The sequence below is a fragment of the Trachurus japonicus genome, chromosome 24 (genome assembly GCF_045865225.1).
Source record: "Trachurus japonicus isolate A0001 chromosome 24, Traja_1.0".
Lineage (NCBI taxonomy): Eukaryota > Metazoa > Chordata > Actinopteri > Carangiformes > Carangidae > Trachurus > Trachurus japonicus.
The window spans coordinates 13694120-13717956 of record NC_140930.1 but is presented as its reverse complement, the minus strand read 5'-3'; the positions used below and the strand labels follow the sequence as shown (position 1 = coordinate 13717956).

The 23837-nt window shown below is 44.6% G+C and overlaps 1 protein-coding gene across 9 annotated transcripts in view; it reads right to left on the bottom strand.

Moving 5' to 3' along the window:
* gphnb (gephyrin b) overlaps positions 1–23837 on the bottom strand; it is a 103633-nt gene that overhangs the window by 69533 nt on the left and 10263 nt on the right. For all 9 annotated transcript variants that reach the window (XM_085770417.1, XM_085770418.1, XM_085770420.1 and 6 more), the window contains exon 2: positions 916–994. In XM_085770417.1, coding sequence (XP_085626543.1) covers positions 916–994 — 79 coding nt within the window. The remainder of the gene's footprint in view (positions 1–915; positions 995–23837) is intronic.

Below are 23837 nucleotides of genomic sequence, written 5' to 3'. Positions count from 1 at the left end.
GCGCACAACCAATGACCTTCACCTCAGCGTGCAGCTCTGGGACGAAGGCTTTGAGGCTAAATGAGCAAATCTTGGCAGCCCGGTTCCAAAAAAACCTTCCCAGAGAGTTGGAGGCGATCATACATACAAGCATTTTAATGACCATGGTTCTTTGGAATGAGATGTTAAACAGTCACATAAAAGCGTATGCACAGTATTTTTAACCTGTGTTTCCTCTCTGTGTACAAGACCTTCTTCCGTTATGAGTCAGTTTGCGATTTCTTGTGAAAAGCTTTCCTGTTCCTATGACCTTCACAGCCATTGTGACATTTTGACTTTTCACTTCTGTGTTTTTATGCCTGAATCTAACAGAAAACATCCAGAAACGTGTTGTTTAAAGCTCCTGAAGAGGTGTGCAACCTACCTGTTCTTAACATTCACTTGCAGATGCAGATTATTGTTTTCCTGTGTGTTTTCTCCTGCCCTTTTGTCCCTCATCTCATCCCCATTAATAAAAAACAACAACAACAGTTGATTTCACTTCCTTCAGCTTCTTTTGAGCAAATAATGACTTCTTGCAGCTACCAAGAGTCATCCTTAAACAGAAGAGCACTGCAGCTCTTTTGTTGTTGCCATGCATGCTGGGAATTTCTCTCCATAGGGCGACACAGAGCCCCGACATGTTGTGTTGAAGAGATATTTTTAGTTTCTTAGTTACGCTCTAGCACAAAAAAAGAAGACGGCTTCTTCCACACAGAGACACACGCATGCAGAGAGCCTGTGCATCTTTTAGGTGGAAGGTAAGCCAAAGGAAGCTGCTCTGGATTAAACACTTGTAAGTGTGAGGCTATAAGTGATGCCAAATGGATTCATTTCTGTCTGTATGTTGAGTTATCTTGTAAAAAAAAAAAAGAAAAAAAAAAGGATGATACTCACAGGGAGGGATCGTGTACAAGATCTTTGAGGTTGACGCCACTGCGGTCCTCCGCAAGGTTTCGAAAACAGCTGTCACTCACTGGATAGAAAGAAGAAAAGAGACACAGAGAAAGAGAGAGGCAACAGGAAAATTAAGTTAGTGCACAATTGTAAGGTTATGAAGGGTTTCAACATACATTTCTATTCTTACATCACAGGTATTTTGCAAAAGCTAAATGCTTCTTTCTCACAAATGCAAGAGAAAAGAAAAAGACATCATGCTACTGAATAAAAAAAGTCTTTTAGCTTCCAAAAAAAAAAAAATCGCCACATGATCTGATCTTCAAATGAGGAAGATGACGAAATGCACCAAAAATGATCCCTGTTTGAAGTGATGATGAAAACTGGAGGAGCCACATCACAAGAGGCTCCACTCTCAGACACATCCCTGAATGGAGCTGGTTGTGCCGCTTTGGGAACATTTTCGGGAATTTGTTCTTATATTTTGGTTTCATATTTCACACCTGTGACTCGACAGTAAAAAACAAAAAAAACAATAGAAGAAGTGTCTTTATATACAGGGCTGATCCGTTGTGTCTAAATTAAGCAGCAGAGAATAGCTACTTTATTTTGCTACAGCTCCACTTGTCGGTTTCTGCTGTTATAAGGCAGGTGAGGCTGAAAATAGAAGTGACGCCTGGTGGAACTACAGCATCATGTTTTCATCATGTAGCCGCCGCCGCCGCCATGTGAATAAACTGATACCCTCACTCTGCACACTTTCTGCCATCACACTGAGCTACATGTGATTCCACACCTTCATCATTTCCAACCTCTCCTTACAAAAAAAAAAAAAAAAAGGCGGCCCCCTCGACTGCAGAGCAGGTGCGAACCACATGAGTCATCGTGTGGTGATCACAGACAGATAGAGTGACGGATAGAGTGAGACAGGGAGGAAGAGGAAGACGGAGAAGACATGGGGAGAGGAAAATGGGAAAAGGAAAAAAAAAAAAAAAGCAAAGTGAGAGGAGACAGGAAGAGACAGACGAGGAGGATGAAGAGAGGGACAAGGTGTTTTGTGATCTGACGGGGCCAAACGTGAACGGACACTCTCAAGTCTTAAAATAGATTTGAAACAAAGCACCAGAGGACGGTAGAGGAGGAGGGGGAGGGGGTGATGGTGATGGTAGTGGAGGTGAGGTTGGGTGGGCTACTGATGGGGATGGTCGCTGTGGTGCAGTGGATTTAATCAAAAAAAAAAAAAAAAAAAACTTGATGCGCTGCTAGTTGTGGACAAGACTGGAAATGTCATGATGAAGTGCCATGATCCATGAACGAGAGGGAGGGAGGGTGGGGTGGGGGGAAGTGGGTGAGGGGGCGGAGGGATGGGGTGAGTAGATGGGTGAAGCAAGAATGGTGTAAAAAATGGAAGCAGGGTGGCAAAGGGTGGAGGGAAGGGAAAGAGGAGGGAGGAAAGGAGGGAGGTGAGGAGGGAGGGAGCAGCAGCAGCGATGGGGCAGCGCTGTGGAGACAGAGGTAAACAGAGGGTGCAGGAAGTTGCTCTGGGCTCTGGCAAATAAATGGGAGAGTGCTGACATTTGCACACCGAGCCAGCTCCGAAAGAGAGGGAGAAACAAGAGAGAGACAGAAAAGACTGCGGGAGGGAGGGATGGAGCGAGGGAGGGAGAGAGGGAGGGAGAGAGAGGGGGAAAAAAAAGGTTGAGGGAGGAGAGGAAAAGGGGAGCAGGCACATGTACACACACCACCGTGGCTTTAGAGGGGCACTGCTGCAAAAGTGCATGTGTGTGTTTGCGTATGCGTGTGTGTGTGTGTGTGTGTGTGAAGAGGGAACTTCCTTCAAGACTGCAGTATTCCTTACTAACACACACACACACACACACACACACACACACACAGAGCCCTCCTCAGTCTTTCTCTCCCAGCTACCCCTTGATCTAAAAATAGCCGTTCCACTCTCCTACAAGAGGCAGCAACCATTCTGAACCAATCAACACGCTCTGTCAAAGGCATCGGTACCCACCACCCCTCGATGTGTGTGTGTGTGTATATGTGTGTGTATGTGTGCAACAAGGGGAACTCCTGACTGAAGGTAAAAACAAAAAAAAAAGCAAAAAAAATAAAAAAGCCCCTCCCTGCTGCACTGGTTTGGTAGAGAGATGGTCGGAAGAAGCAATCCCTTCTAGAAAACAATAGCTCGGAAGAGAAAAAAGAAAGCAAGAGGGAGGAAAAGAAAGGCAGAAGAAGAGGGGGTGGGAGTGGTGGAGATGGTGGGGGGGCAAAAAGAGGGAGAGAAGGAGTGAGAGTGGAAGAGAGAGGGAGAGGGAGAGGGAGATCTGGCTGCAGTTGAAACAGGCTTCAAAGGAATATTAATGTGATCCTGTGCAAGAGCTGAAGACAGGGGAGGAGAAGGAGGAGGAAGGGGGGGGAGAGAGGGAGGATGGAGGGGAGAGAGAGAGTGAGAGGGAAGGAGGAGGAGGAGGAGGAGGAGGAGGAGGAAGAAAAGGTGCGCAAGAATGTGTGACGCTGCTCCCCTCCCACCTCCGAAGCTCCGCCCATGCACCTTTCTCCAGGTAAATCAGCAGCTTAGCTTTCATCCCCCACCCGCCACCCACCGACAGTAACCCACCTACCCAGAATGCCGCTGTGCACTGCACCATCTCCCGTGTCCCTAAAAGCCGCAACGTGGGAGCAACCTGGGTTTTTTTTTTTCTTTTTTTCCCCTTTTACCCCCTCATTGAAGTCGAGATTCGACCTGTGGTTTTGCCTGCGAACCCTTCAAGTGGATTAGAATCAAAGCAAAGCATAAAAACAAAAAAACAAAAAATAAAATAAAACAAGTGCTGAGCGCCGTTCTCCCGGCTCACCGCGGGGGGTGTGTGGGGGGAGCGAAGACGCAATCGCAGCGACCCCTGTGCCACCCCGTAGGGCGCCGTTCCCCACTGTACACAGCCAGCTAAAGGTCAATGCTTCTACTTGACTGGACAATCACTGGGAGACAGACAAGACTTGTTGTCAGAGCTCAGACTGGTCCAGACTCCACAGCACCAGTTTATCATGCCGCCGCCGCCGCCGCTGCGCTGTGGTCAGAAATAACTTCACATTCTGTCGCTCACATCTTGTGAATGCAAATTTTTTGGTTCAGACCAGTGAGTCTGATTTTCATATCTGAAAATATCACATGCAGCCAAAGATTGCCCGTGTTGCTGCTGCGCTGTAGTTTCTTCAGTGGGCCTGCCTTTGTTTTTTGCTTCTGGGGAGTTTTTGTCTTTGTCGATTTTTTCCACGTCTGTGTCGGCTGCTGTTTGTCTGGGCTGATTAATAATCATAAGAAGTGAGTAAAAGCTCTGCAAATAAGACTGTTAGCAAACCTTAACTCAAGAGTTTCTGCTTTTGTTATTCCTCTTTTTCCAAGGTCAAAAGTCTACTTTGACGCTATTTGCTCTAACAGGCTAATCCTTGCTCCTTTTTTACTTAAAATTAATAAATACATCATGTAAAATAATGTTAAATAACATAAAATAATCACAAAAGCCACCTTAACTGTTCCTGCTGGGAAATGTATCTATTCCATACAGATACCTGCACCTCTGTAATTGTGATAATTTGTCAATTTAAAATCTATTTTCTGGAGCCTATGCCTGTATTGACTCCTGTCATCTTATATTTGCCTCCACCGATGTGTGTGTGTGTGTGTGTGTGTGTGTGTGTGTGTGTGTGCAGAGGCCTGGATGTCCCCGGGCTACAGCAGTGGGAGGAGAGGGGGAGGCCTTGTGCTTTAGAAGCATTACGCAGGGCAACACCGTTCACACATGGGATCTGGACGTGCACGCCCCTCGACTCAAGCACGTTGCTCGCACGCGCTCTTTAAGGGTTAATCGCTAAAGCTACAGCAGAGCAGGGAAGATCAGGACACAGGGGAAGACATCAGGAGACCAAAGGGAAGACAAGTGATCAGGGAGGAAGAAAAATATCAATACAGAACAAAAATGAATAGAGAAAAAACCACCGAGGGAAATATCGCCTAATGGGAAGGATAGAATGAGAGGTTTTCTCCATCTTGGCTCAACTGCAGGTTAATACAGTGGGAAAAAAAATCAGCTGCCATGTCTGTCTTCTGTTTCACTGTCCACATGTCCATCTGCTGTCCTTTCACAGAGACAAACACAATCGGAAAAGGTGTTTGAGATTCTAGTAGGATCGTTAATATTAAAGGAAAATGTAAAAACAATGTGACAGTGTTTGATTGGCAGCTCTCATCAGCTTTGTGAAGATTTAGCGAGTATCAAGTCAACTTTATTGGTTTTTTGTTCGTTCTCATGCTCAGGCTGCAGCGGTGGCACAATTCATCCTATTAACCATTTTTCTACCACTTAAATGTGTTTAGAAACAATATTTTAAGGTCGAAAAACTACATTGTGTTGCTTTAATGAGACTATAAGTGGCTAGGCTAACTTTAAGGCCAGCTCTATAGGCTCAGGTTACTCAGATCATTGGATCCTGTCAAAACTCAAATGCTCCACTGTACCAACCTGACATGTTTGTGTCTTTATGTTGTTTATCTGTTGCAACTCTGTCAGTTTGAATTACAGAAAACGTTCAGGGGTAGTAAGCAAGGAAGGAGATGTAGCAAGCAAAAAGCAAAACTGTTTCCTATTTCTTTTACATTAAATTTATGAAGAACAAGTCTGGTGCTAGCTTAAGACTGATTTTCAGCTTTGATTTACATTATTATAGATGAAAGGAACAATAAACTGGGTGACCACCAGTAACAACAGGTGGCGTGGTTCAATTGCAGTTAACCAAGTTAGCTTGTCACCTAATCAGATTAATATCAGGCTGTTAGCCCAAACTACATACATAATAATAGTATACAGTATGTACTACTTGATACCATTTGTGTGTAATATAGTATAAGAAATACATGTGCTTTGCCTTTCAACCGAGACACTGAGGTGACCCTGCCAAGTAAACTTAAGGCAGAAAATAAATGTTTGTCCTGCGGCAAGTTTGACCACCATCCACAGTTTGCCCTTTTTTTTACTTTGTGCATTGCATTGTGGGACATTTACAGCACAGTGAAGGACAAACAAAGTGTTCAAAGAATCAAGTGTTGATTTATTTGACGCAGGCCTTGTCACTTTTCTAGTCTTAAAGACATTATGTACTTACAACCCACTGGATTCACTATGTGATATGGAAGTGGGACACGGCTACAGTCCATCTAACAAGTAGGACAGATGCTGTAGTGCAGGCAAAGTGCAGTGAAACACATACCCAAGGTCGGCGAGCAGACTATATTTGGTCTGTGTATGTGATGAAGATATAAAGTTAGCACCGAGGCTAACCCCCTATTTCTGATACAGGTACTGTACGTTAGCCTGAAAGCTAGGGTTGCCCATCTATAACACTCTACCCGAGCTAGCTTGCAAGTTATGTGCTGTCAGTCTGTCAGCCACTTGCAGAACGGGGATTCATAAACTGCTACTATGTTCCACTCAATCATTTCCAGGACATAAAGCAGTCAGCACTCATTATCTCCCTGGGATCCCACGCTAATGGGGTTTTCCCTTATAGCAGGTCCTCGCACACACTCTTTCTCTCTCACGCACCCCGACTCTGTATGCATTTAACACACACACACACACACATATATATATATATATATATATATATATAAAGAAAAGTGTCCTGCAACAAACATAAACGGAGTAACGCACTCTGTGAACACACCTATACACGCACGCCTTGCCACGGATCAGCAATTTGACACAACTTGAACCGCAAATCACAGCGTGAGACGTGGCGCTTTGAGTTGCTTGTGCCAAAAAATCTGCTTCCAGTCCAATTATGACACTGCACATTTATCACTGTGACACCACACACTGCTGGAAAAATACAGAAATCTAACCATCCTGAGTGTTTTTTTGGGATGTCATGTGAAGTTATCGCCAAGAAATGAATATCCATTTCACTTGGCTTTGACAGTTTAAATGCAGCTCATCCTGACTGAAAATGCTCACTTCATTTTTGTCCAAATATGCATGAGTAACATCTATACATGATGATGGGATGGAAAAATGTGCAAATCCAACCAGTGGAAGGGGGGATAGCAAGAGCATCGCCTTCTTCTTCGTCGTCTGAGCAGCCCACTTGGCATCTTCCTGTTCTTTATCTGCTAACAGCAGTGCCAATGGCCCTGCAGCCCTGGAGAAGCTACTATGGAGGTCAAACACTGGATTGGGCTGACATCTGCTGGTGGGAGGGACAACACCTCTGCACACCAATAAGCCTCAACCAGAGTGATATCACTGCCTCCTGTCTCCCATTTCACTGGCTTGTTCTGCGTTAAATGGAAACACTGGGCCCGGGGCCTCGGATTAAATGGGCTTAATGATGAATAGAGGTATGGATCCGCCTCCAGATTGTAATGGGGTGGGGTAGACATCTGACTAGGGGGCTTTTGGTACTACAACCCCCTCCCAGCCAGAAAAAGGAGAAGAGCAGTGGTGCACAAAAAAATAAAAAATAAATACCAGCATTTTCATTCCATGGCAGGGTGAATTTCCAAATTAATAAAAGCTTCACAGCGCTGGGTAAAATATAGTAACAGAAATAACAGCAGATAACCTAATCTAATATAAACCCACTGTATCTTAGCAACCTTGTCAATTCTGAGAGGAGCAGTGGGGTAAGCAGCAGAAGCACAGCATCCATCATCAAAGACACACCCAACAGCAACACACACACACGCACGCACGCACGCACACACCAGTTAGCCACAACCCCTCAAACTCCAAAAAACACCATGCACATGCACATGCTATCTCACCATTAGCCACTATCTCAATCACACTGTGATGCAGATGAATGCATACACATGTGCAGAGCCACACGCTCAGGCACACACACACACACACACACACACACAGATCCTCAGGCTTACTGTAAGCAGCCGGGAGAATGGAGGGGGTGTGGAGCGGAACAATGGGATCCTAATCGTCGGGCTGCATTTCAAAGCATCTCCCCTCTACAACACTTTTCTAGATAAGATTTGAAAATGCTATTTATATCCGCGGGGAAAGGAGCCAACCAGCAGCTTGATTTTCATTTATTTGAAGTCAGATCTAAATTGGGGTGAAGTTACATAATGCAGGGAGTGCGACACTCCACCTGCTACTGCCGAGCCAGCCATTGAAGAACGCTATGGAGGGAAACTGCCCAAAAAAAAAAGAAAAAAGAAGAAGCACCGGGCCCACATACTGCAGCTAATAATTACTCCATCGGCTTAATAACCATCGCTTACTACACCAGAGGAGCCCAGCTCATCCGTGTGGGTACAGCAGTGGGCCGATCCGCATCTACAAATCCAAACCTACTCCAGCGTATAGCCGGCCCCGAAATCCGGCAGCCATACTGAGCCAAGGACAAAACAACACACAGCACAACATGGCCCAGTCTCTCCCTCTCTCTCTCCCTCTCTCCCTCCCTCTCTCCCTCCCAACCCCATCACACCAGATGTGCAGAGAAAGAAAGACAGAGAGGGAGAGACAGCTCTGATCTTCACAGCTGTGTCCAAGACAGATAGACAGACAGACAGACAGACAGACAGACAGGTCCAACCTCGGCCCCGGCTCCCCCAACTCTCCTCTCCCTCCCTGGAGAGGAGAGGCAGCCCCATCCCAGGCTGAGTGAAGCAGGAGGAAGAGGAGGAGGAAGAGGTGGTGGTGGTAGGATGGACATGTGGAGTTGAGGGAGGGTGAGCTGGAGCCTAACCCTGACAGGATTAAGAGAGCAATTCACACTGGATGAGAGGAGGGGGAGCGGAGAGCGAGGAGGCAGCAGTGGGAATACTCTGAAGGCAAAGAGGGAGGAGAGAGAAAGAGAGAGAGAGAGAGAGTGTAGTAAGGTAAAATGGGGAAGTTACTGCAAGAAGAGAGAGATGCAGAGGAATAAATAATAACGACGGTGGGGGGGGGGGGGCAGATGAGAGGAAAAGAGAGGAGGATAAAAGAGTTCAAACTGAGCACTGAGCCCCCCCTCCCTTTTCATTTTGTCCATTTAGGTGCTTTGATAGAAGCAGCATCAGTCAGTGTGTTCACGTCGGCCATTTGGGCAAAAAAAAAAAAAAGTTGGAGGGAAATTTATCAGTGGAAGCAGATGAGGAGCGGGGGGGGGGGGGTTGGTCAGGAACGGAGATATGCAAAGCGTAAGAAAGAAAGAATCATTGAGACGGCGTTTACACCTGACATTAGCGCGCGATCTTCATCTGGACACGTTATCTGGATAATGACATCTGATCACGGGCCTCCGCATTAACACCTAATAAGTGTTCCTCGCTTATCTCGGCTCTGTCCAGATTGTGATCGAGGTCTCAATATGTAAAACAGGCCGGCTCGGTTAGCAGAGCGTAGTCAAACAACACGGGGCGTCGCTGGCCGAGGAGGAGGAGGAGGAGGAGGAAGAGGAGGAGGCTACTGCTGGGTGATGGGCTCTACTCTGCCTGTGCTGACCCAACGGCTCATCTGGAGCTTTATGACAGACAGGTTGAGATAGAAGGAGGAGGTTAGGACGAGTCAGGTGACCGATGAACTTGTTGGTTAGATTTTCTGTTTTTGTTAAACTGTGGCTACATGTTATAATATGGAATCAGTGGTGTAGTCTATGTGACACTAAGGTATACCCACTGAAAATGCATTAAACGATTTCAAAAACCTGCCTGGAACGCAGCATTAGCGAAAACGACCGGATTGCTCACTTCTGCTTTAATATTTCAGTATACCCACTACAACAAAACTATCTAACTATAGTCTATGTCAGGGGTTTTCAACATTTTTCAATCCAAGGAGCCCCAAACTAATGGAGAGATGGAGCAGGGACCCCTACTATATTGAAAAAAATGTGTATTATACTGTATTGAACTGGATCCAGTGCCATGTATAAACGTACCTTGTTATTGCGCTATTCAAATAATACACATGGTTCATATATTCATGTTTTCATTTTGAACGTGCAAGGTACAGTGAGTAGTGGGCCTTGTTAACTGACACTAATGCTGATATCAACTATGTTTGTCAATTGCATGATAATCATGCAGACAATCTTTTTGAAACATAAATGTGGAAACTAAAAGACATAAAACATTGTCTACTCAACCAAAAATTTCACTACCTCTGGTCTATGTGATACAGCTATGAACAGCGTATCCACCTAAAAAGCAATATACCCACTACACCACTGTATGGAATCACTTATGTACTATCCATCCATGGTGAGAGTGACGTAAAAGCGAGGAAGTGTTGTGTGTTCACACAGCAGAGCAGCTGAGCACAGTGGACAGACTGGGCTGCCCCATGATGCACTGCAGCTCTTCTTCTGACCTCACTGCACAGCAGCACACTGGCCGGCTGCTCTCCTCATATCTAACACACAGTCATGAACCGGATCAAACCATCACACCAGATTTATAAACAGCCTTCGCTGCTATAAACAGACAAAAAAAAAAAAGAAGTCTTCACAGTAAAATTCTTGCCTTTTAAAAGTGACCTATAAAGAGTGTTACTGGCTAAAAACTTCAACAGCTTTTCTGTCATTTTTTAAATCCCTGCCTGTCGTCATTGCCCCGTTGCATTCTGGGATACTGGCTGTGTGAACAACATCTTGGTAATAGGCTGTATGAAATATACATTTCCACATGGTCGACCAGATGCAGATATTATTTTGCACATCCGATGACACTTTAATTGCAATATGTGCAATGCTTTATGTGCTTTTGTCTTATCCAAATAAAGGCTGCATGTTAACGCCAGATGTGCACAAACACAGATATTAACAAGCCTTTGGATGTATATCGGGGAAATGCAGTAATGTTACAGTGTGTTTCTGTTTATGTGTGTGTGTGAGAGAGAGAGTTATGCTAAAACAATTAGTCACATAATCAATCAGTCAATCAACAGCTTATTGACAAACATTTTGACAAAGTCATTTACAGTAACAAGCACAGACGTCAAACGCTCGGCAGTTGCAGTGAGGGCTTCAGCGCTCTCTATCAGGAACACCCGGCTCACACTCACACAATTACACACATTTGCACTTGGACGCTGCCCAGTACGATCACAATCTAGTTGTCTGGGGTAGTGAGCAGCTGCTGGAGCAGTATGAAGTTGCTCAAGGGCACCTCAGCAGTGGCGGCGAGAGAAGGGGGGGGCTCTGTCACTTCCATTTCTCAGGTTCATATAATTAGAAGTGGAAGATCCTTTTGGAGTTTCATCGTGCCCCGCCGCTCAAAACGAGAAAATTTGAGTCATCACCTTGTGCTGCTGTGGAAACGGGTTTAGACTCAAGTGACTAACTGAAAGAGGAGTTTATAGATGCATTAATGATGATGACGATGATGAGTTCTGCATGTGGTGTCGTGAGGAACGGGGGAGAGAAAAGATTGTGCTGATCCTGAGCGAGCTCCAGATCTCCTGCTCTTACTGTCACTTTCCACTGGGATACATAAAACATGAGCGGCTGAACTCACATACCAGTGTACTTACAGTAGTCAGCACCCTGGTGCAAGAGGAGCCAATGATACACACAAACACACACCACCATCACACAAAAAAAAGAGGCCCATCCGCAATCAACATCGCAATCACCAACGGCGAATATTGTTTTCGCTGCTCTAGATGTGACCTAAACTTCTCTTCCATAATGCAGCGCACGTCCCAAAAAAAAAAAAAACGCTCCGCCATCTGCTTTTAGTGATCTACCCCAGCCAGCCAGCCCACTCTCAGTCACTTCTCACACTCTGCATAGCACTCACCTGAACCTCTCTTTATCATCCAAATATCAGTGGAAAAGCCTGAGACTGCAGCTCAACCGCAGCCCGCAGCTCTCCACAAAGGCCTCGCGTATTGATGTTTTATTAACACTGCCATAAATATTGAAAAGACACTTACTAATGAAGCCACGGAGAGAGAACTTCCAGAGACAATTTACGGCGCAGGGGGAATACAGTACAGGGACCTTGAATGTGGCACCCCTCCCTCCCTCCACCCATCTTTCTGCTTTACTTTCTCCTTCATCTCCGTTCCCACGCCATGACCGCCATGGCCGCCATGGCCCTGCAGCTCCAACATCAACCCCCCAACACACACACACACACATACACACACACACACACACACACACACATACATTTCCCCCTCCCTCTACAGCCTCTCCCCCCTTCATCACTGTTTTTCTTGTTCAATGGAATCAACGTATTGGAGGGGCTTGACGATCCGCCACACCTCTTTGTGAACATTAATCATAAATCACAGGCTCCGAGTATAATGAGCCTTGTTTCTAATGACAACGGGCATGATGAATGTGTCTGTGGCTCGGCGCGGCATTATCATATAGCTATTCAGAAGTGTGTGTGTGTGTGTGTGTGTGTGTGTGTGTGTGTGTGTGTGTGCGGTATATGTGGAGGTTGGTTGGTTGGGGCGGGTGGATGAGGTATCGCAGCTTTTCCCCCATGTAGCATGACATTTCGATGGCAGAGGGCCCACGGCAAAGCCAGCTCTCCGTGGCATTTCCGACAGCTGTTTACACACACGTGCACACACAAACTAAATGTGCACTGTGTGTTTTCTGAGCACATGACTTGCTTGTACTGTATATGCAATGCATGAGTGCAGTCATTCATCCAGTGCAGTTTACTATGAAAGCCATAGTGGATGCCATTTGAAGTATCTGTGTGTGCGAGATAGAGAACGGAGCGCTGGAGTAATAGCGCATAGTTGAACAGGCACCAGGTGGTGAAAGTGAGAAAGCTTCAAGCTTTAGAGGACGATGATGAAGATGAAGCATAAATGTGATGGTGATGCTATTAATGATGGATTTAGGACATAAATTAAGAAATTATTAAAGGATCAGTTCCCCACATTACAAAAACAGAATTTCTGAACTGAACTATTAATTGAAATGTTAATAAAACTGCAGTATGAGCAAGTGCAATATCTAAAACACAGGAGCTGCAGGTTTTTGATAAAAGCGTCACAACTAAATGAAGCTTTGTGGTGCAACATAACATAAAATCCTATTTTCCAGATGTAAAGGCAGATGTTTTTTTTCTTAGGATAAGCATTTACTGTATGACCCAACAAAAATTTAATCATCTTCATTTTCATATTTTTTCAGTAAAATGTAAATATAAAAATGAAACATTCCCACTGAGATTGTAACTCATACCTCAACTGCAACATCTGCAAAAATAATCCCAATATATTTTTTGTATATCACTAAGCTTTAGTATCCAGTCATGCTGGGAGTCTCCAAGTGTTCTGCCTTCACCCCAAGATTGTTAAGGTGAATGAAATTTAGTTTGCCAAGTGTAAAGTCTTCTAAATTACATTTAAATATTTATATCTTACTGTTTCTAGAAAAAGAAGTCAGCTTGGGGTTCAAAGGCATTTGATCAAATCCAAATCTGTCCAGATCCCCTTGATTGAATTGAACTAGATGGAGCTTTCAACATTTACAAGTAACTAAGGGTTTTGAAAAACTAAAAAACATGAAGAAGCTCGTCTATCACCTTTAATCACATTTTGCTGGTTGAGGAGCCGAGACGACGACGACAGATTTTAGTCGCAGCCTTATTAACGTTCGCTGCCTGAAAATGAGATTAGCGGCAGAGGATATGAAACGCTGATTAAATGTATCTGACCCCGGTGATATTACAGGTGTAGCCTTCGTGCTTTTACACCTCAGTTTTAGCCTAAATAATGAAGACACCGTTGCGTAACGAGCTTAAAACATTGATGTCATAGGACCAAAAAAATAAAATAAAATAAAGCTTCACTTGGAAATTCTCCTGCATCTGATGTGACAGAGAAGAGTCACCGTCCAGTTGAAGAACTACAAACAACACTGGAGTGGTCACAGAGCGATGATACGTCTTCACGCTCACAGACAATCTTTGGCTGGGCACAGACACACAACAGGCATTTCAGCTGCTACACGATTAACATTAATTAGTTACATGCAGTTTTTATGTCACACTGGTGACATCTGTCATTAAAAAAAAAAAGAAAAAAGATAAGGCTGCTACATCAATGATTTCCACATGGCTCATTGTTGATTGTAAAGAGGGAGGAAAGATGAAAGGTTTGATGAGAGATGTGTCAGTGTTGTCGCCAAATCTGAAAATAAAACCACTTATTAGAATCTGCAGGCAAGAAAACAGATGCTGTTTACAAACCCCTGAATGTGTTGTCGATAATTTCTATTGAGTCAATATTGCACTTGCTCCCACTCAGGAAGAGCTACATGTAAAAGATGTTTCATGTAATTTATATGAACAAACCCTTATATCCTTATAAAGCTCTGCAGCAAAGGAAACAACACACACAGTGGTTGGTATCATTACACACTGACAGTAATACAAGTAAATCAATTAATTTACATCTAACGGGCAGATTCTTCTCCTTTTTTCCCTCTAAACTTAGCTCAGTTCCTGTGTGTGTGTTATCTACGGCTGCTCCGTTACGAGACAGGTCTTGTTAGAAGCCAAAATGAGCTTGAGAGCAGCTCTATTGATTTCAATAGAAATGTGCTTACACTGGCATCAATATAGCTGCACATTTCTGATACCTCCCGTTAGAAGCTTCCCTCTTCTCCCCCCTTTCTGCCTCCACATCCCTTCGTCTCTATTCCCCTCCTCCTCTTCTTCCTCCTCCTCCTCCTCCTTCATCCTTCCAAGCTGCTGATGCAGGGAAACCCATTGCTGCACCAGTACAACCACAGCTTAGCCGCACATCCCAGTGTTTGCATCCTGTGTGGATCTGCACGGAAAAAAACACTCAGCTCGTTCATTTTAATTCACTCGATATGACTAAAGCTCGGAAATGGATAGCTATTGGCTAACATTAGCAAAAGGGGTTCGTTATCTGTTGGCTTTTAGGGTTTGTACTGTAGTGTGACATATGTGCGGCGGCCTAATCAGATCAGCCATTGATTGGTCCTCATAGACGAGGCTTAATGTTCTCCCTGCTCCCCCGTGATCTAACTCTCAAGGGAAGGACGGGAGGGAGGATCAGAGGCACGGAAAATGATGGACTGAGGTCAGGGTTTATGGCGTGACTGCAGCTGCGCTTCCGTGTCAAGGTAAAGGTGGCAGGTAGCCGTTCAGAATCAATGCCAGGTTTGTGTTCAAAGCCTAAGAGCCACATTCGTGCTGACCGGAGGAATCGTTTGATGGTCAAGGCAAAATGCACAACCGCAACCCCCAACCCTGACTGGGACAAATGCGTCTCAAGAGGTGCAGCTGTCAACCCGATTTCTGGGGCCGGAGACACGACCATATTGCAAGTGACACATTGTTCACTAAGTGGAAAGTTAATCTAAACTGCATCTCCGCAGGGTCCCCCGTGTGGCGAAGATGGCAGCAGCCCCCTTCATCGTCTGGTCTACCGGGCTGACCTCCCCGTGACCAGCCCACGGCTCTCTGCCCACAAATCCCATTTCATGCCAACCACGCTTTCTGAAAAGGCAAAAAACAAAAGCCCCATCAGCACGGCTGCGGCTTTAGCACAATGTGCCGACAATCATCGTGAAATCAGCGGAACAAAGCGAAGTGGAACTCCGCAGCACCCGGAAAACTCTGCAGCGGTGCAGCGAAGCAGCGTCAAGCGAAGCACAGGGAACTTCCTGCTGACGTCACCTAGAGGTCCTTAAAGACACGGAGATCATTTTATCAAAAAAAATTTAAAAAGTCACATAAGGTCAGAAAAACTTTTGACATGAAAGTAGGTGTTTATAGCTTCGAGGGAGCTCTCAGAGAAACCAGTGCAATCTTAAAGGAATAGTTCACCAAAAAATGAAATTCACCCTCATGCTGATGAATACTCCGGAGTAGTCAATAGAGAGTCAATAGCGCCAGACACAAAAAGGTCCATAAAACTACACAAAAACCCTCTAAAATTCCTACTTACTGCTCGTCTGCTGCAATCCAAGTGTCCTGAAGGGATATAGTCCCGAGTTTTCTCGAAACGACGTCATTTAGGACATTTTCACAGCCTAAACTGTCCTGTATTGCGCTCTGACGTTCACGTGAATGAATGCAAGAGCGCGCCCTAAGAAATTTCAATACAGGACTGTTTAGTTTAGTTAAAAATGTCCTAAATTACATTGTTTCGAGTAAACTCTGGACTATATCCTTCAGGACACTTGGATTGCAACGGACGAGCAGTAAGGAGGAATATTAAATGGTTTTTGAGTAGTTTTATGGACCTTTTTGTGTCGGGCGCTATTGACTCTATTATAGTATTTCGTTGGACTACGAACCCCCCTCCCGGGTCTCCAGATGCGCTTTGAGGAATAAAAACTACTCATCAGAGTATTCATTAGCATGAGGGTGAGTCAATAATGACTGAATTTCATTTTTTGGTGAACTATTCCAAACTAACACCAGAGGTTGGAGTGGTGGATGGAGCTGTGGCAGCAAACACCAACAGGAGGATATCAACAGGATAATGGTGAAGTGTGCGGTTTACACATAAATACGGCTGATTGCTGTTGGTCACCTGGAAGTCCAGCAGCTGATGAATGAGCCTGTGATTGTAACATGGGAAAGAGGCCGATCAGCTGAGTCAAATGAGACAATACACAGACGTGGTGAGGACGGAGGTGGATTTTTACCTCACTTGCACCTTTGCTTCAGTCATGATCGCTGCAGCCATTACAGGGCCGAAAGCATTTTTGCTGCACTGGTTGAAACTACTGATTATATCACAGCCACCACAGAGAGAGACCCCTCTGGTCTGTTAAGTTGTGTCATCTGCCAAGACATCCACCCATTCACACACGCATGCCAGGCTGCAGAAATAAAGCTACAAACCATGTCCAAAGTATGTTTTTTAGAGTATATAACATATTGCAAATCTTACTGATGCCAATTTGCTGCCTAAATTTATTAGTTAAGCAATTATTTTTTGAATTAAATCAACTTAAAATGCAGTGATTTTGTTGTTTGCAGCTTCTCAATTCTGAACAGTTGCAGTTCCTGCTTGTGTGAAGCTTGCTAATTGAAAATCTTTGGGTTAGGAACTGTTAGGTTGAACAAAATAGCTAAGCAATGCGAAAAAAGTGACCTTTGGCTCTGGAGAAATGTGATGGGCATCGTCACAGACAAAGCAATTAATCAGTCAATTTTAGAAATAATCAACTGAATAATGAAGGTAACTGTTAGTTCCAACCCCTACATCTCTAATCCCATTACGTCTTAACACAACCCTGCATGACCTCAACGGTGCGGCGTGGTGTATAAAGGTAGACGAGGCCCGATGCTGGGAAATACCGCTATATGTTATACCACAGTAATGTTTTCCGAAGAGCGTCTTTGTCGAGGAAGACGAACGCCGAGTAGCAAAAAAACGCAGAGGAAATGAACTCCTATGGATTAAAGTTACAATCAACACGTTCCACACACTGCCAGGCCTCGTTGATGTGTTTGTTAATGTGCGAGTGGGTGGGTGGGTGGTAATAACGTGTGTGTGTATGTATGTGTGTGTGCGACCCATTCGACTCTCCTTATTTCCCAGGATGCTGAGTTTTGCATGCCCACACACACTAATACACACACACACACACACACACACACACACACACACACACACACACACACACACACACACACACACAGGGAGTGCCCCGGGCCCGGCTGTACTAATGAAGCAGCCTGTAAGCAGCTACCTTCATTACATTCAATCCTCTGGACAGTGTCAGCAATTACATTGCAGCTTCCCACTGTCAGAGCTCACACATGTACACACACACACATACACACATATACACGCACACAGAGTCCGTTGGAAACTTCTCCTTCTTCTCACGGTTAACGCTAGCTAAGAGGAGTTCCTGCTCATCATCTTCCTGTTCTTCGGCGGTGGGTGTTTGGCTCAGGCTCGGTTGCTAACTCAGCGCAGCCTCAGTGACGTCTCTCTATCCCGGCCTTTGCAAGGCAGAAGGGAAGCCTGGAGGCGAAGGGTGGGGGGGTGAGGGGGGGTATTCTGCCTAATAGAGTGCTCCACTTGCCATATTTCACACATCTCATCACTTATCCCACTGAGACACACACATACATGTACATGTCAGGACGGGTGCAACCAAGAGGGAAGCCCCCGGAGGAGCCGGAGCGTTCAGGGAGTTTCACTGGTTGAGTCAGAATTAAAACATACGACGTGTGTACGGAAGTAAATAAGCCCCAATTCCACTGACAACAATCTACAAATGTATATAATGTGAAGATAAATTATAGTGATCATACTGTAAAGGCATCTTTCTTACCTCTAGGCTCATTTTTAATGATTATTTTCATTATTACTTAATCAGCTCATTATTTTCTCTGTGGTTATTGTTTAACATTTTGGGGCCAAAGCTGCGACATCCCGTGTTCCGTATCCGGCTAAAGGGACCTTTCCCCACTTCTCTATTGTCGACTGTGTAATAATAGGGCATTGAAATTCCTTTAAGAATGAAAGGAAATTGATAATTTTGTTAATATAAAACAGTAAATTATGATTTCCAAGTGAACGCAGTGTTGTTTAAAAATAGTTTTGACTGACTCAGCAGAAAAATGATCAATGAAATATTAAAGTAGGTAGTTACTGCAGTTTGGTTTGGCGTTTTGGTGCTTCAAACGTAAGGCTTTCAATGTGGACTTTCCAACTGGGGTCATTAATATTGAGACAAATTTCTCTCCATAAACCAGAAGCCACAATAAGAAGAAGACAAACAAATAAAAAACGGAAATTAAAAAAAAAAAAAAAAAAAAAGAGCAGGTGGGGCTCACGAAGCATGAGCGAAGGGAAAGTGAGTGAGAAATTCCCTGACTCACTCTGTCAAATGTAAACAGTCATGTGCTGAGATTGAAAACCGCCAGTCATGCCTGTTGTAAAACCATAAATGATGCAGAAGGGCAGCAAAGCAGCTGAGCCATACCAACTCATGTCAATCAAACCGGCTCTGGTGTGTGTGTGTGTGTGTGTGTGTGTGTGTGTGTGTGTGTGTGTGTGTGTGTGTGTGTGTATGTGTATGTGTTGAGCATTTCTGGCTGTGATGTGTGAGTGTGTGGACGGGTGTCTATTAACATTTGATTCCCAGGTGCTATGATCTGAAAGGGTTCTGTGGTAGCAACGGGGGAAAGGCATGACGCTGAATAATGGAGGAGGAGAATGGGAGAACACGCTGACCACACACACACACACACACACACACACACACATATATATACACACACACACACACGCACACACCGGGCCGAGGTCGGCCATCAAACACACCTCGTTAGGGAGAAGCTGGCCTCCTCCATTATTCACACGTACATGCTCCCCTCGTACCGCTCGCTGCCTCACTTTGCCGGGGAGATGGAGTGAGTTGAGTGCAGACAGACAGACAGCAGAGGTAAAGAGAAAAAAAAATGGGAAAGGTGGACCGAGAAAAAGAAGAAGAAGAGAGAGGTGAGGAGACGGGGGGACAAAAATAGCGAGCGAGAAAAAGGGAGATGGCTCGAGATAAAATGTGATATATGAATGGAAAAGAAAGGAAAAGGGAGCGCGTTATATTTATCCCTCGAGTCCCGAGTGTTGTAACGCTCGTCAAACTGGCTTCCAGTTCGCATTGCTGTGGAATTGATTAGTGAAAGTGATGTAAATATGAATGTGTGAGTGAGCCAATGACTGATATAATTACTGTCAATTACGAATACAATCGCTCCATAGCAACTGTATAAACACTGCAGGGGGAAACTTTTTAATGGAGAGCCCTTAAACCTGCAACACTGACTTTGGCCACTTTCATTTTTCATTTTTTCTTTTTTATCTATCTCTCTCTCCAAAAATCCTCCTTCCTCGCCGTGTCACCTTTTGCATCTGTTGGTTTTAAAAATAGAAACATTTCTCCCCAATTCAGACGCCGGTGGTTCCCAGAAGCGTTGTGTCACACACATCAATCAGCGCGTCGCACCTCGACATGGCTGGTCCCCGTGGCCTCGGGGTGGGGAGGGAGGGAGGGAGGGAGGGAGGGAGTAATGAATAGAGGGAGGAGGAGGGGGGGGATTTGAACAAGTGACAAGCCAATGGACGCCCTGGCAGCATGTCAAGGAGGAGCGAAAGGGTCGTTGCCAAGGGTGACAGCCAGAAGTCACACACACAAAGCTCCAGCGATTCTTTGCCACCTCCTCATCTTTTTGTTCTTATGAATGGTTGGATGTCAACTCGTGTGCATGTGTGAATGAACATATTAGAGCCTGTATTTGGCCAACGTGCACACACCTTGTTATGGGAGAAACATGTTGCACTCATTGTGCAGAGTATTTACTTGTCATAACTTCACTTTGACTTGCACAGTTTTCTTCTTTTTCTTCTTCAGTCTCTTGTATTCCACCTCGACCCTCTTCAAACTACACCCCACTGTTGCTCTTGTTTGACAAACAACAACAAAATGTCGAAAATACTGAAAACCTGAGTGATGTTGACATGAATGAAGTTCCCTGTCTTCTTCTTGCGGGGAGGCAGATTTAATAGCTGCTGCACTACACAGAAGATCTGAGCGCCACTACTCCCTCAGTCCTCCCTCTCTTATCAGCCTCTGTCACTGATCATGGTCCAATGGGGGGGTGGGAAGAGGGGGGCTGTTGCTGCCACATGAGACTTCAATATCTTACTCATCCACATTTTCCAAATCATTAACTTACAGCGTCTGAAAACATGTTGCCAAACACATGCACAGCTTTCTAACAGTGCGCCATCACTCCCTATTAAATACTGTGACTCACCATGCTAAATGAGTGAACTAAAAACTCAATTAGAATTGTATTTGTGGTAAAAGATTAGCCCGGCGATTAGTATTGCCCTTCTGTCCATTTGATAAACTCACACTGTCTGGTCGCTGCCCACATCTTTTAAACTCCAGGACCCAAATTTGCAGCAATGGCTTTATACTTCAAATGCATCGTCTCCCAGCTCCAGACAAAAACCTATGGTCAAGTGACGTCATTTGGGGAAGTTTCTCAGACTCGACCTTCAGAGCCAAAGAGGACGTTGCACAACTGTTCTGTCATTCATATATAAAAACACTAAACATCACATAAACCAAAAACAAAAATACAGCATCTGCGTTTATCGTGTTTGTGACTTTACTGACCAGAAAGACATCAAATCTAACTGCACCCAAAATCTGAAACTAAAAGTCAGATAACTAATCTTAAAATGAATCTTAAAGGAGGCAATTTAATTTAGAAGTATAATGTGTTTTCTTGCTGAAAGCAGGTGGTGGTGACTGTCGTGTGATGAGAGCATCAGCTGTCATTACAGTCGGTACGTTTATGTGACGTTGTGTTGCTACTTTTTAAATACACGAAAATATTAATGTACTGAACGTTGAAATTCTTAAAGTTGAACTAACACACCCAGATCATGAGTTTTATGCTGCGTTCGATTGCACTCGGAACTTGGAAAGATCCGGGTCAGAAATTCAGACTTCTGAGGTAAATGTGTTTCATTGCGCCACCCTCGGAAAACATGGCCGGCCACAGTAAGGTGATGATTGTTTGGATGTCTTTTGAGCATCAAAAACTACCGCTGGGGAAGTTCATCAGCTACATAAGGGAGGGACAAATTAACAGAGTGGGAATGGAAATACCACTGCAAAGTAATTCTACACTTTTAGTAACACAAATGCTAAATTGGACGACACATAACAGTAAAGGTTGAGGAGAAAGTGCAACGCCATTTTGCTGTGACGTAATTCCGACCGACTCGGGCTGGCTGGATCCTACCCGAATTCCCGAGTCGGAGTCCCGAGTTCAAGGGTCGGTCTATTGCACTTTTCCGATTCGGAGGTCGGATCTCTCCGAGTTCCGAGTGCAATCGAACGCAGCAATAGTGTCGAATCGGATTAGTGACATCATCGGACACAAAATGGCCTTGGCGGTCCACAGTTTCTGCCCCGGGCTCACAAGTCAAACACAATAATTAACAGAATAAGAATTCAGTAAAAGTAAAGCATACAGCATGTACGTATTAAGCTGTTTTCACTGCTCCACATAGTACAGTACCAGTTTGCTGCTAGCTGCAATAGGTGAATTGGTCAAAAAACATCCAATAATAATAAGCTGAGGGAGGGATATCACCAGCTATCATAGTGGAGTCAGTCATATTTCTTCTCCCATGCTTATAGGTTTAACAAAATCTGTCCTGTCTTCACTCCTTCACTACTAAACAACAGACAGACTGTTACAGAAGCAGCAACTTTGCTCATCATCGTCCTGCATCACCGCCAACAGCTGTAGAGTCACACAAACGTTATACACCTGTAAAAAATACAACGTTTTTGAGTATGTAATTTAATGTAATGCACTAAATCATAGTAAACAGGGAGTAATTTGGACGCAGCCTGAACGATTGTGTGTTGCTGGATCGCACCATGCTCATCAAACAGGTGGTTGGCATGCTGCTCTGACAATAACAAACACGTGGACCGCAGCAATAAGCAAGATGTTATCTGTCAGGATGCACCTTGAATGATGCGTCCATGCAGCAGCAGGCTGCAAAACAAACCCGTCTCAAACAGGCTGAAGAATAACAAGAGGGAGTTGATTTGCAATTTAGATATAGGAAGAAAAAAAAACAGATTTCTGCTTCTGGTGAATTCGATTTATCTCATGACTCTTCCCTGATGATGATACTGTCGGTAAACTGAAGCCTTCATCTAGTTTTTTTTTGCCATTTGTGTGTCGATATGATTGAGATACATGTTGAGGTTCACTGTGACGCTCGGTCTGTTCACTGCTCTCAATGAGAAGCTCCCCGTGACATCAGCGCCCAGCCAGCCAGTGATAGATGCTGGATGCTGGCGAGCTGACCTCCTCCCCTGAGTGAAACATGAGAGAGGTGTACGTTTCAGACACCTATTAGATGAGGGGCTGATAAAGACGCGAGGAAGCATGGCAGCACGCGAGGCCGTTGATGAATCAATGACTTTTTTTTCTCCCGCCCCTGCTCTTTTTTTTCTCTTCTTCTTCCCTCCCTCCCTCCTCCGCTCCCTTATCCTCCTGCATCCTTCGCTTATACTCCGTCCGTCCCTCCAGCTCTAATTAACACCTCAAGCCAGGACACGGGATCCAGCGGCAGCACACCAACAAGAGTGACTCATCAGTTAAAACCCACCGTTGTATCTTTTATCTCGATCTCTATCGCCATCGCTCAGCAGCTTCTCTCTTTGCACAGGTTATCGCAATGGAGCGACCCAAGTGAAGGGGAGTGGGGGAGGGTGGGGGCGGGGCAGTCGCTGTCTCTCCAGAGTAAAAACGAACCAGGAAATGTGTTTTGTCTTGAAAGTAAAAGGTTCTTTGAAATGTCTCAGTAAGTGCTACGTAATTAAGAGACTGAGTTTCCCAATTAATGCAACAAATTTTGAGACAAACATGAAATCTTTTTTTTCTACAAAAAGTACATGTTGTACAATAACAAGAACAGAAAGAATAATTTTGACAATCACAAATTATCTCCCCAAACATTGCAGCAGAGGGAAGATGTGTGTATGTATCAATGTGGCATTATTATCGTCATAGAACAGCCATGATGGGGAATTCCTTGGCAAGGAAGTAACAGAAACTCCTAGGCCTCCGAAACAGACCATAATGTCTCCACGTAGCGCCACCAACGTGCAGACACTACTGAGGAACAGCATTTAAAGCTGCTTTAGGTCAAATCTGAACCTAACTTTAACAGCCCAGAGTGGTAACTAAAAAACAACACAATCATGTTTACAGTTTGTGGAAATTAAAATTACTACAGAGACAAGTGATGATGTTCTCCCTCCACAAAGCTTAATAAGACTAATAACATATTTCCCTAAAGATGAAATCATTTCTTTCTGACTTCACCAGAGGCGTT